At 52.6% G+C, this 13,563-nt stretch overlaps 1 protein-coding gene across 5 annotated transcripts in view; it reads left to right on the top strand.

Annotated features, from left to right (window-relative positions):
• Nucleotides 1–13,563, top strand: part of PLB1 (phospholipase B1) — a 209,730-nt gene that overhangs the window by 171,569 nt on the left and 24,598 nt on the right. For 4 of the 5 annotated variants that reach the window (XM_057742730.1, XM_057742727.1, XM_057742731.1 and 1 more), the window contains 9 exons: nucleotides 1,270–1,321; nucleotides 1,685–1,765; nucleotides 2,332–2,397; nucleotides 3,188–3,288; nucleotides 4,422–4,503; nucleotides 5,166–5,270; nucleotides 6,315–6,410; nucleotides 6,968–7,039; nucleotides 13,200–13,265. In XM_057742730.1, coding sequence (XP_057598713.1) covers nucleotides 1,270–1,321; nucleotides 1,685–1,765; nucleotides 2,332–2,397; nucleotides 3,188–3,288; nucleotides 4,422–4,503; nucleotides 5,166–5,270; nucleotides 6,315–6,410; nucleotides 6,968–7,039; nucleotides 13,200–13,265 — 721 coding nt within the window. The remainder of the gene's footprint in view (nucleotides 1–1,269; nucleotides 1,322–1,684; nucleotides 1,766–2,331; nucleotides 2,398–3,187; nucleotides 3,289–4,421; nucleotides 4,504–5,165; nucleotides 5,271–6,314; nucleotides 6,411–6,967; nucleotides 7,040–13,199; nucleotides 13,266–13,563) is intronic. The other variant, XM_057742728.1, reaches the window with a different exon arrangement.

The raw sequence follows: 13,563 nt of genomic DNA, 5'->3' as shown, positions 1-13,563 counted from the left end.
CCACTTGCAGCAATGGTTTAAGAGGCTCTTGGCCACTCTCTTCCCTGGCCGCCCCTGTGACCAAAGTCACAGGGAGGATGGAGGGCTGGATCTTGAGCAGAGGTCACGCTCCTAGAGCCCGAACTCCTGGCCTTGCTTTCCTGTGCAGCATGTTCTAAGCATTCAACTAACTGATTATCCAATTTTTAAAACTTACCATTGGCATAATGGTACTTTCTCCAACGCCTTGCAAGTGGCAGTTCCCCTCCACAATCAGAGAGTACCAACTAAATGGGTGGGCAAGCCAGAATCTCCAGCCTTAGAGGCTGCTTAGAGCGGCAACAAGTCATACCCTGTCCCTACTCCTGCTATGGAGCTACAGGAAATATAGTTGAGAAGCCAGAGGTAGCTGGAACCAACTGCTCAGCCTCCCAGGCTGATCTTCGAAGGAGGCCCCTCACCCCGCTTCTAGAAGCCTCAGCCACCTCGGGTCTCCTTGCTTCTGGCCCAGCCTGGGAAGACCCTTCTTGGTAATAGGAACAGCTGGGGACAGTTGGACCCACCACCAGGGGCCGGGAGATCACTTTTCTGTGGTTCCATCTCACACTATAAGAGGGGCCTAAACTAGTGAGGAGCTGGGGTTGCCTGAGATCTAGTCTTTCTGTGAGTTCTAAACGCAGGTATTTGTTGGGTGTATATTTATTCCCCCACCTCTTTCTAAAAGAAGCATTTAGCTAAGTTTACCAAAAAGTGACACAAATAACGTATACATAAGAGAGAAAAATCACAGCCACTGGTGGGGGAGGAGGGGAAGAAGCAAAGGTGTCAATATGAGCCTTTTTACAAATATGGTGCCTAAGCATCACACTCTCAGCTTCCTGGCAGCCAAGGTAAAAAGAGGAAGCATGCCAAGACTTTCCTAGATCTAATTTCGGAATCTACACCAGATCTTCAAAGGAGACGAACGGTTTCCTAGCATGGAATCCTTAAAGACCCTTTGCACGTAGAGTCCTAGAAAGGAGACCATGCATAACAAATAAGATCAGCAGCACCCTTGACTGTAGCTTTAGGACAGACACGTGGCTGGCTTTGCAAAGGGTTGTTTGTTGTGATAACTTTCCAGAAGAGGCAAGTAGCTTCTCGTTCCCGAGCCTCAGGGTTTCTGCCAGCTCATGATGGGGGGGGGGGGGGGGGGGGGCGTTAATGCCATGGAAACGTCTAGTTCAGACCCTTTAGGATGAAAGATTAGGACACTGTTCCTCAACCGGACTGATTTTCTCTCCTCCTCAGGGAACTTGCAAGCCAAGCCCAGACTCTGATACAGAAGATGAAAGATGACCATGTGAGTCAGATTAATGGCTTTTTTTAAACTAAAGTCCCCAAATGGAATTGTCTGCCATGAAAACGGTGAGCCCCCCTGTCACTAGAGGCATTCAAGCAGCAGTAGGGCAGCCCCTGTGGGACGCCCTCTGGAGGAGATTACGTCAACTGCAGGGAGGTTTGTTGCTGATCACAAGGACCTTGAAAGTCCCTCCTGGTGCTAAGAATCCGTGATCCATACATAAACCTCTGAAGTTCTGTCAGCTCTGACATTCTGAATCTGTTATTTCAAGAGGGCAAGGAAGTTTTGGAGGGTTGGATTTCCTTGAGTTGTGGTCTTTTTTGTAAGTTGGAAATCATCAAGCATTTTCTCCCCTCTGTATAGAGAGTAAATTTCCACGAGGACTGGAAGGTCATCACGGTGCTGATAGGAAGCGGTGATCTGTGTGACTACTGCACGGACTCGGTAATGGGGGGGTAGGGGGCAGTCCTGCTCACTGTTCTTGATTTGACCCGTAAGCCTTGGAGATCCTCTTTGAGAATAGTCCCTAGAATCAACCCTAGGATTGTCCAACTACACGTGTGTGTGTGTGTGCACGCGATGCACAGTTCACACACGTGCACAGGCATACATGTGCACACACGTACTTCTTGCCCCCCAGCCCTCGAGTTTCTGGCTCCATCCCCACGTCCCAGGTGGTGTGAGGCAGCAAGTGGCAGATGTATGGTGTTTCTATTCCCCTCTCTTACAACTCCTGACTCAGAAAGAGAAGAAGCAGTAAACCCCAAGCACTTGGAAAGGGGAACTTGACACATTCTACTCCTGAGCTAAAGCTCTGGCTGAAGGTTCCAGTCTTCTGTCTGGCCCATCTTTGGCAACAGCGAGTCGCCAACTCTTCATCTCGGATTCTGACACGACGAGCTGGTCACAGTTGGAGGCCAAGGGAGAACGAGGCCTTGGGGCTGGAGCCAGGTGGGAGGGCTGCCCTCTCCCCCTAACCAGCTCCTCTTCTCCCTCCTGTCTCTTCCCAGAATCTGTATTCCGCAGCCAACTTTTTTGACCATCTCCGCAATGCCTTGGACATCCTGCATAGAGAGGTGGGTGGCGGGCTCCCTCAAGCTGACACAGCTCAAGTGTGGTGGGAGGATGAGGGTGAAAGGCTCCCTCCCCTGAAGGAGACAGCCAAGGACGTGGGCTCCTGCCCGTTCCAGAATTGGGGCTTCCCCCCAAGGAAGCCTCATTCTATTTGGAACCAGCCCAGAGGGTCTCAGGCTTGAAGAAGGGAAAGCAGTGTGTGTGCTAAGCATCCCCCATCACTACCTGGGACATTCCCTGGTGGTGGCAGCCAGGAGGCTCCCAGGCTGCGCACTGCTCTCTAAGCGGCAGGGGGTATCTACAGCAGGTCCCTCTCTGGTCCTGAGCCCAGCGTGTTCTTTTCCCACCCCCTGGCATGGACAAGCCTGTCCAGCTGCCCGGGGCGGGGAGGCGGTGCTCTGACCATCAGAAGCTTCTATGGGTTGCCAAGACCCTGGGCCTGCTCAGCAGAGTTAGTCCAGGTCAGCCTGGAGGGAGATGGTCAAGGGCTAATGTTCTGGCAAACGGGGCACCTACCTCCCCAAATTTAAAGCTAATGGGTTTGGGTTCGCTAGCCGATGGCTGAACGAAGCTGAGCCCTCTACGTTTAGACCCGGGGCTGCCACGTTGTCCCACTCCAGGAGGCACCCAACATGGGTGGCACAGCCTGCAGGGCCCTAGGTGGTCACCCTGTGTTGACCCTCCCCAGAACCCCGCTCAGGGACCCCAGAGCCAGGCCCCACTTCTTGGGGCCCCGAGGCAGCGTGTGAAAAAGCCCCCCAGCGCCTTTGTCATCTGGAGCCTCGCCCTTAGGTACCCCGAGCGCTGGTCAACCTCGTGGACTTCATGAGCCCCAGTGCCGTGCGGCAGGTGTTCCTGGGGAACCCCAACAAGTGCCCGGAGCAGCAGGCCAGGTAGGTGGGTGCACGTGGCCCCGGCTGGAGACGCGCTCACCCCCTGGTCTGGCTCACGCGGTGGAGACTCCTTGCGGTCTCTGTGACTTGGTCTGTCCATGTGTGCAAGCCTGTAAAGGAGTCTGTGCCAGGACCACCTCCTTCTGGGAGGTCAGAGCCAGGGCCCCCGCATACCCAGCCTCAGGGTGCCAGCGAGAACCTCTGCGATACAGGGAAGTCACAGGGAAGAGGTCAAGGCTGAGACCAACACTAGTATTTCAGAGACAGTGCAACCAAGCCTCTGAGAGGAGCAACATATAGGGATGTGTCCACACGTGGTAGAACTGTAACAGAAAGCAAGGGAATGGGCCCCAGATTCTCTTACCTTTGGGGGAAGAAGCAACTTAGGGAGGGATACAGGGAACTTCCAATTGGGAGTGTTTTGCTTCTTAAGCTGGGTAAGAGGTGCACAGGGGTGTGTTTTATTCTTCTTCCTGCCTTATACATTCATTTACTCATTTAACAAATACTTTTTAAAATTTTGCTGCGTACCAGGTACTGTACCAGGTGCTTTAGAGATATCTTTTTTTTTTTAACATTAAGTATATTTCATGGATGTGAAATAATTCATAATAAAACCAAAGGGGACATTGGCACAACAGTGTAAAGCAATTATATTCCAATAAAGAGCTTTAAAACAAACCAAAAAAAAAAAAAAAAAAAAAAACTAAAGGGGACAGAGTGGGGCACTAGTGTGAACTCGGGAGGTGTCCGAGAGCCTGAGCACCAGAGGCCCCAAAATACCGGCTCCAGTGCCAGAGCATGCATTTGTAGTTTATTTTTAAACCCTGAGTGCTGGCTCTTCAGTGCCTAAATGCATGTGTTCAGCGTAATCAGCTGCAGGCCCAGGGCCTGTGGTCCAGCACTTGTACTCTGTTAACATGAGGGGGTGCCCGTCCATACAGCCTCGGGACTTTGTCCATTCCCTTGTCAGGCCTGAAACCTGCCCCTGAGCACACGCGGCACAGCCTCCTAAGCCAGGTCTCCAGGGAGCCCACGCCCACCCTCACCCCTACCGCCACCCCCTCGCAGCAGAGTCAGCCCTTGACCACAGCTTCTGCTCTGGGTCCTCCTGCCTCCCTCTCTTTGTGCAGCATTTTGTGTAACTGTGTCCTGACCCCGCGGGAGAGCTCCCAAGAGCTGGCCAGGTTGGAGGCTGTCACTCGGGACTACCAGGTAAGAACAAGAAGGCCTCTCCTCCCCCTTGATGAAAACACCAGCCTAGAGACCCACTGGGAGGCACAGGGGGAAGGGAAGCGCTGTTCAGGGTTTGAGGGGCGACATCAGCATCCAGGCCGCTTCCCGGCTGAGGTGTCTCAGGCACCCCAGCTGGAGTCATCCCAAAGGGATCCAGGTAGTAAAGTCCTCATGGCCGAGCTGTCCGTGGAGGATCATCCCTGACACTTGGTCTGAAGAGGGCAGTAGCCCTGGGTGCCCCACGGGACTGCCCTTCCCTCCTCTGCACCCTGGAGGCCCAGCTGCCCCGCAACCGCCGCCTCCCCAACAGGCAGGCCATGCACGAATGGGGAGGTTGCAGGTCCTGAGCCTGGGGGCCCTCTGGAGACTCTTTCTTGGTTTCTGTTCCGTGTGGCACTTCCTGCCTGGCCCTTCAGAACGTGCGGTCCACGTCAAACCAAAACCAAAATGCGACACAACCTGTTTCCAAGACTCTGGAAAGAGATGTGCCATCAAGTGTGTTTGTGTTCTCAAGGGAAGACCTGAGTCTACCTGTCCAGGGAGACGGGGACAGGGACACTGCCCATCACCCCCACCCCTGCCCCGACAGGCACCTGGAGCCCCCAGGGCCTGTGCTGAAGGCACCCACGCATTTTCCCCAGAGCAGCATGCGTGAGCTGGTGGAGTCAGGCCGCTACGACACGCGGGAGGACTTCTCTGTGGTGCTGCAGCCCTTCTTCTCCAACCTCCGGCTCCCCGTGCTGGCGGTATGCTCCCTGTCCTCCCCGACAGGGCTCCCGAAGGGAGGAGGAAATTCAAGGCGGGAGTGCCAGGTGCTTCCATGAGAGCGGAATAAATGGGGCAGACCTGGGCAGCTCTCCAGCTGCTGCCCTGGTGCCTCCTTGAACATCAGCGCTGCATTCCCAGAGGCAGCCCGATGTGGGATGTTCTCGTTACTACTCATTGCATCCTCCATTTTATTGAGCACCTACTATGTGCCAGGCACTGTGCGTACCATACATAACATCTTCACAACTGCCTTCTGAGGTGAGTTTTATCATCCGCACGTAACAGAGGCTCAGAGATGTGACGTCGCCTCCGTAAAAACATACAGGAAGTAAGGGACAGAGGTGAGATTTGAACATGTCCAACTCCAGACTGCTCACTTTCTGCCCCACACCCAACACCGCAGTTATAACGGAGGGTATTGTTTCGGCCCCTGGCTCTGCTCTCCTCCTGACACTTCCACTCTGAGCAGAAGAGCTTTGTAAATGGACCATGGTGGGGACTCGGTTCTGTCCACCTGGGCCTCCATCCCAAGGGCCTGGCCTACCTGGAGGGAAGCCAGAAGACGCTTTGAGCACCTAGGCTTTGCCAAGGTCTGCCCCAAGGCTTGGCCCTATTCTCCCCACCAAGGTCACTGGGACCAGCTGGCCAAGGGGTGGGAAGTAGCTTTTCCCAGCTGGCAGGCCAAGACTTCCTCAGGGACTAGGATCTCATTCCCTCAACCATGGCCTAGGTTACATAAATGTGCCTAACAATACATATAGCACTTTTTTAATTAAATAAGGGGAATTGTGGGACCAGAAAGCAGGTTAGGGGTTTAGGGTCACTCAAGGCTATTGATCTGTGGGACCGCTCTGATCTCCCTCTCGAGGTGAGGAGGCCCTCAGGAAGCCATGGGCTGGGAGCACCCCCGGGTGGAGGAGGGCATTAACAGGTCAACCCCAGGGGCCAGGACCACCAGCTCTGGCCCACTCTCCCCGCTCTGCACCAACAGGATCTTGAGAACGTCCGTTTCTCTCTTTCAGGATGGGCACCTGGATATGTCCTTCTTTGCCCCAGACTGCCTCCACCCAAATCAGAAATTCCACTCCCAGCTCGCCAGAGCCCTTTGGGTCAATATGGTAAAATAAGTGGGGTGTCCCTGGTTCTCTGGGGTTCTAGTCTAGAGCAAAGCACCAGCCCCTCTAGAATGGAGCTTGTTCCTGGCCTCCCTTTGCATGCAAGATATAGAGGAACAGTGGCCTGAGCACCTGTGGAAATCTATATAGAACTGAAAACACAGAGTCCTTAAGATTCCAGGGTCAACTACATCCCCTCTTATGGGCTTTGAACTGTGGTGCGGGACTCTACATGAATGCAAGGCAGAACCCTCATGTTAATTCAATATTTTCTATGTCCCAGCAACTGTGCTAGGCAGTTTAAGCCATGTCATCTCATTTAAGCTTCTCAACAGCCCTGCGAGAGACGTCTCAGAGGTTTATGAGGAAGCCGAACCCTACAGAAGCTAAGAGACTTGCCCAGTATCCCACAGCGGGTGACTGGCAGAGCCAGGAGCAGAAGCCAAACCCCCTGAAATCAAGTTCTGAGCTTTCCCCACTGCAGGATGCTCTGCCAGGGAATGTTCACTTCAGCGGAAACAAGTTAGTACCCTCATGTCTCTCTTTTCTTCCCCAATCAGCTTGAACCACTAGGAAGGAAAACGGACACCCTGGACCTGATGGCATATATACCCCTCTCCTGCCCTGCTCAGGTAATGGGGGAGGGCCTGCCTTGCTGCTCTCCAGAAACCCAGAGCTCAGACCCCACTCATCCCGCTTCACCCCCCCATCATAGCTTCCCCTCGACTGGGAGCCCCTTGACTGGGAGCCGACGGACTTCAGAGGGTGGAGGGAAGTGGGGGAGAATAGAGAGGAGAGAAGAGGGCACAGAAGCACCTATGTATCTGGGAGAGGCAGGTGGGAGAGGAGGCCTGTGCCCAGCAGAGGGAGAGAAGCAGGGTGAGAGACGTGGATTCTTGAGGAGGGGCGTTAAGAAGCCAGAAGGTGGCAAGACCGCTCATTTCAGCAGCGGCACGTGGGCCGGATGGGAAGGTCTGACTGCAGGTTGGAGGCCTAGACAGAAGCCAGCTGGGCTCAGAAGCTGCAGTCAGTAGTTGTAGAGCCTGGATAGGGAGTGTCTGGTAGGGAGAGGTCAGAGAGGAGAGCCCTGGAGCTGGTTGGGGGAGGGACAAGCAGGACCGGCCTTGTGATAACTGGGGTGAGGCTGGCTGGGGCTCTTTTTAAGGAGGAAGATGCAAGTGGTCGTTAAACCCGACTTTAGGCCTGGGGGTAGGGCAGGTACATGTGCCTGTTGCCTTCAGCTCCCTCTTCTAGCCCCTGTCTTAGGGCTTTTTAACCAAACAAGGCTAAGGCCAGAGAGCCCTCAGAGGCAGTAAAAGCAGGAGAGCCTGACCCAGTCTGGGAGCTGGGTTTCCCACCTGGGTTGGGCTGCATCTCCCTCTCCCACCCACCTGGCTGACCTGCAGCTCCCATGTGTATGCCAGGGCTCCGGAGACAGTGGGCATCCCTGCCTGATATACCCCTCCCTGTCTGCTGCCTTCCCCACCCCAGTCTCCGGCCCAGGCTCAGCCTTGTGTACCATCAGCCTCATCAGGAGGGAGGAAACAAGGGAGGCAGAAGTGAAGGCAGTGGTAGCAGAGGGTTCAGATGCTGGGTCCAGGGCTTGGAACAAAGGAGATGGTCAAATAATGGAACAGTCAGTGCAGCGTGGATGCCTCCATTCCAGATGGTCAGATGCAGGCCGGAAGGGTGGGGCAAGGTCCTACAGGGCCTTTCTGTGCTGGCTGTAAACCCCTTAATTGCTAGATCCATGTCCAGTGGATCTAGGGGAGGGGCCAGGCAACTTGGGTAGTGGGGGCATTTGGGGACTCAGAGCAGTGGCTGTAAACCATAGGGGGTAAGTATTTCAATATTTTAACAACGCATATGGTCATACTGAACACCAGCCATGGAAAACCCTCTCCAATCTGCCAATTCCCCTTCCATTAAATAGCAAAAGTAATAACAACCCATTCCAGGAAGCCATCATTTACTCTTCCTCCTCACAAATGTCTATTAAGTACCAGGTTGGAGCCCAGGCTAGAGTCAGGTAGAGCCCTATCACCACGGGCCTCAAGGCCCCAGACCAGGCAAGGAACCCCCAAAAGCTGCTGCTTCACCCAGAATCTTAAGCCACTGTGGGCTCTGCTCCTCCTTCTGGATAGAGACTGAATGAGCCATTGGTGAGCAGAGGAGAGTAAATCCAGCCTCCTGGAACTGTAGAAGCCCAGCCTGGGAGACGCCGTTGCCAGGCAACCCCAGAGCCCATTCCAAAATGATCCATCTGTTGGCCAGTCCAACTTCACCGCACCAGGGAGCGTAGAATTCTGCGTTCCTCAGGTCCCATCTGCTCCCTCCCGTGCGCCTTGGAGCTATATAAAAGTCCACCAGCACCTCAGTGTGAGCTGACAGGGGCCAGGCAGCACCTATTTTAATCCTAGCTGAGTCTAAACATAGAGGCAACAGGCAGGACCCAGCAGGGAGGAGGGGGCAGAGAAGGATGCAAGCGTTGGGGAGCTTTCTCAGCTTCCTGCCTGCTCCTCCCCCATCCCCAGTCAAGTGCAAGTGCATTCTGCCCTGCCAGGTTGGGCGCTTAACAGCAATCCATGGATTTCTGTTAGACTTTGAGGTTGGACATGTGATTTTCTGGCCAACTTCTGATTAGCTGCTCTGTAGACTGTGACTGTTGTCGCCTTCCTGCCTTCATCGCCTCTCTGCCCGCTCCTTCCCTAACCCAGGGCCGCTGGCTGCAAGCTTTGAAGAAGTCAGCCCAAAGACCAGCAGAGTCCTTTTTCAGCTCTTATGATTCTTGCCCTCTCAAAGCATCTGTCAGAGTTAGCTACTCCATGAATTCATTCCTCCTTGCATTCGTGGATGCAAACTACCTTGATTGTTCTGTTTTTCTAGTTTCTTCACCCCTGCGCCCCAATCTCTTGTAATGACCCTCCTTCCTTTCTCCAGCCTTGAAAATGTGGACATTCTCCAACTTTCACGTTTCAGCCCTCTTCTCTTTTCTCTTTCTCTACAGACCCTCACTCTGAGATCAGTCCATTTCCAGGGATTCCTGTTAAATTTCTTTGCCCAGGATCCCCCAACCTGTGTCTTCATTTCTTACCTTTTTCCCCCAAATTTGAGCTCTGTTTCTAACCCTTAAGAGATCTTTCCCCCTTGGATGCCCTCTCTGGTGTAAGGTTACCCAGAAGGCAGATTAAGCATATGATCAGGGTACCAACAAAACAGGGGAACCAGAGGCAGACACAGAGAGACAGAGAAAAAGTGAAATAATTTCAACTGATATTTCATCCAGTCTTTCATCTTGAGAGAAAGATGAGTTTCATTGGATTCCCTTATGTTTACTTTGTTTAGCAGTGTTTCTATTTTGAATTATATCCGGGGGACTGTTACCTTTTGAATGCTGTGGACTTCTAAATCTCCCTATCCTGCCCCAACCTCATCCTCATCCCAAACTCAGCATTCATTCAAAAATAATTTTTGAATAAGAACATCAAAATAGGAACAAAATAGTTGTCTTCCCAAACTCTCCGATCCTTAGGACTTCCTACTTCTGTCCATATTATTGCGGTTGTCAGAGTTCTGCAGGCGTGAAACATCAGGCACCCTACTGATAGGATTCTTCCTAGTGCTTTTCCTGCCAGTGCCCTTCCTGTTCCCACTGCCACCACCCCAGTTCAGGTCCTCATCACGTTGTGTGTTCAAGGTTACTTGCTTCTTCCCATCATAAAGCAACAGAGAATTTTATAACCTTATGATCTCAGTGGGGAGGGCCTTGGAGTCCTGTTGATGCAGTATCTCATATAATGGTTGAATTATTCTACCACATCCTTCCCAAGGCAAGTAGAGGCCATGGCCTCTACTTCAACTTCCACACTCTCAAGGCGGTGCTTTCTAACAGCCAAGTGGCTACCTGTTAACAGGTTGTGAAATCAGCCTAGTAGGTCACGTTTGGGATGGGATGATGGTGTGGGATAGGATAAGAGGAAGGGTTGGGGCGATAGGATGGGATGAGATGGGAGGATGGGATGGGATGTGAAGGAAGGATGGGGTGATGGGATGGGATGACGGGATGGGATAGGATGGGAGGATGGGATGGGATGGGAAGATGGTATAATAAGATAGGGTGATGGGATGGGATGATGGGATGGGATGGGATGGGATGGGATGGGATGGGACAGAAATGTCAGAGGGTGTTGTTATGTCCTCCTCTCTTTTACCACTACCCCCCTTCCCTGGGTCTTCTCCTCAATTTCCTCAACTATTTATCGCAGACAAGCGTTCCAAACCCTGCCTCATGTAGTAGGTATGTCTCCTTGGAACGTGCCCCACCCCCACCCCGCCACCTTAATTTGATGTCTGGGCCTGACAGTACACACCTGGTTTGGTCGCAGCAGCACAGAACAGAAGAAAACCAGCTCTCCGTCACTGCAGAACCTTACACCTAGTAACAGGGCCAAGAGGAACATGACCTATTCCCACAGCCACTGACTCCCGGTGCTGATCACAGCAGGTGGCTGCCTGGCTCTGCCCCCAGGCAGGCCCCACCGTCTTCGCACAGCTGCAACGAGGAGAACATTTCCTTGTGCTGCCCTTCAATCGGCTTAGCTTTCTACTTACTGGTGGTACCAACCTAGCCTAGGAGAGCCGGCAGACTAAATGGACTCCCTCTTCCCTCTGCTCAGCTCCAGGCCTTTAACCCAGCCTGACTCCTGCACACACAATGTGGTCAGTGGTCAATAAAACAGGCCCCGGGCACCCAGGCCACCTGTCCGCCACTGTTCTGGACCTGTTCTCATTGTTCCTGTTCTGGCCTCACTCCCCACCGCATTCCAGTGTCTCCCTGACCTCTGACCCCTTAGTTTGATCTCCCGTCTCTGGCCCTTCCCTCTACCGTTGGATCATGTGATGAAATCGGCTCTTCGGTTTGATTCTCAGCATGTCCGGAAGAGCAGGGAGAGTGTCTGCCCTCCGGGTCCTCCTGTGCTAGCCACTCTGGGACTAGCTGCAGCTCCCAGGCCCTGTGCCCAATCGGGGCTCCCGTGAAATGGGGGGGAGAACAATAACGAGTGACCCACCTCCCACTGAGTCTCGTCGCTGAGGACCACACATCCCCAGATCTTGCAACCGTTCCTCAGCAATTACTGCACTTACTGGACTCATTCTTCTCTGATGCTTCACTGCCTAATGCTTCTCACGTGCTCTGCCTGACTGGGTTGTAAGCCTGTGTACCCTCCCCTCCTCCTGGCACCTAGAACAGAGCTCTGAACACATGGGGCTCCACAAAGTTGGCTCAGTTATTTATAGAATGCTCCCAGAGTGCCCTCGTCTGATGGTGAAGCTCAGGGGACGCTGAACAGCATTGGCCCGAGACAAGCCTCGTTAGTCCTGGCGACGACGAGCCCCTGTGAGCTCGCTCTCGCCTTGCAGTGCTGCAGATGGTCTGGGGCACACTTCCTGCCCTTGGCCCTGAGTGCTCCTCCAGACCGCGTTTCAGCTAGAAGCATGCTGAGACTCGGAGGGAAGGAGAGACTGCAGTGCCCCAGGGAGTCAGGGTCTGTGCTGAGGGCTGGGGGTTTTGTGCATGTAGATTTCATCCTCCAAGGTGACTGCTGAGACCTTCTCTTCCTTGTCCCCCTGTCTGACAGCAGGGTCTTTCACAGGCCTGACCTCAGCGTGAGGAGTGGAATGAGGCCCTGCCCCACTCTGCACCTCGGTTGCTCCTCGTCTACAAGGCAGGGGGCGTGCAGGGGTTGCACACTCGGATGCAATGCCAGGCAGGAACACGGTTGTGTGGATGGGATCAGGTCTGGGACAAGAGGAAGTGGTAGGGCCAGAACTGAAGGGCACACAGCCTCCTTCTGGAAGCTTTCAGAGTTGTGGTCTTCTCTCCTCCCCCTTCTCCTCCTCCTCCTTTTTAAACATCTTTCAGGACAAAAGAAAGCAGATGTGCAGTCAGCTTTCAGCCCCTGGAACGGATCTCCAATGACCTCTTCTCCAACATTCTGGTTCTTCCTACCTACTCCCACATTATTCCCAGATTTTTAGAGCGTGGCCCTTCTACTGCATTGAGCACGTCTTGTGAAGGTGTTGACGGCCCTGGGCTGTTTGGCCTGATCCTGCCTTATGAACTTGTTCTTACTTCTCTATTATTTTCACATTTTCTCATTACCTGCTTTCCCCCATTTCTCCTTGTCTATTTCCTTCTTCCTTCTTTGACTAACTTATCACCCACAACTGAACAGACCTAGATTCTTGACTGGGCATGTATGAAACCGATTGTGAAACAGATAGGAGAGCAGGGAATGAAGAGGCTGTTTCATGAGAAAAAACATGACCAGACTATGTGAAGCCAACCCGAAGGGGGTAAGATACATAATTCAAAGGAGGCAAAATAATAATAATGGCAACAGATATTTTACTATATTGATGATTGTAACACTTTTTGGAGAAGAAAAAAATGGTATAATGTGAATTTCTTGCCAGAAAAATGAAAAAGGAGAGAAAGTCCTTCTGGGGATTAGGGAGATGTTCAATTATCAGGGTGAAAACAAAAGCACAGAACCCTGAATAGAACATGTATGGAACCCTTTTTAAGCCTTTCATTGTGTCTCCCTTGTCAAAGCTGTTATGAAAGCCCTCTAGGGGATGAATGAAAATGTTTGTACGATGCTTTCTATTTAAATGTACCAGAATCATGTTACATAAATCTAGAGGACAGGATTATTAGTACTTAATGTTTCCTAAGCCATCTTCCAGGCTGTCAGGTAACCTCTCCCTGTGGTTTTTTTTCTCTTTTAGAATGAGCCCTTCCTGAGAACCCCCCGGAACAGTAACTACACATACTCCACCACACCAGCCATTGAGGTAACCCCTGACGCACGTCTGCCTCTCTCAGGGACAAACCCTTTCCACCTCCCAGTGACGTGGGGTGTGGTGAGGGTTTCAGAGAGTTAGCTTAAGCAGAAATGTGCCCTCCTGACATACTAGAAATTGGAATGTGAAGACAAGGTTCCTGAACCACAGAGTCCCAAGATTGTCCTAACACGTTCTCAAATGCTTACCTGCTGTCGGCAGCCAACTAGGGGAAGTGCTTATGGATCCGTTTTCTTTGACAATTGCACAGACGTCACTTCTGATCAGGCAGCCCCACCTTTCAAGAAGA

The sequence above is a fragment of the Hippopotamus amphibius genome, chromosome 7 (genome assembly GCF_030028045.1).
Source record: "Hippopotamus amphibius kiboko isolate mHipAmp2 chromosome 7, mHipAmp2.hap2, whole genome shotgun sequence".
Classification (NCBI taxonomy): Eukaryota; Metazoa; Chordata; class Mammalia; order Artiodactyla; family Hippopotamidae; genus Hippopotamus; species Hippopotamus amphibius.
This window is presented reverse-complemented; position numbering and strand designations above follow the sequence as displayed.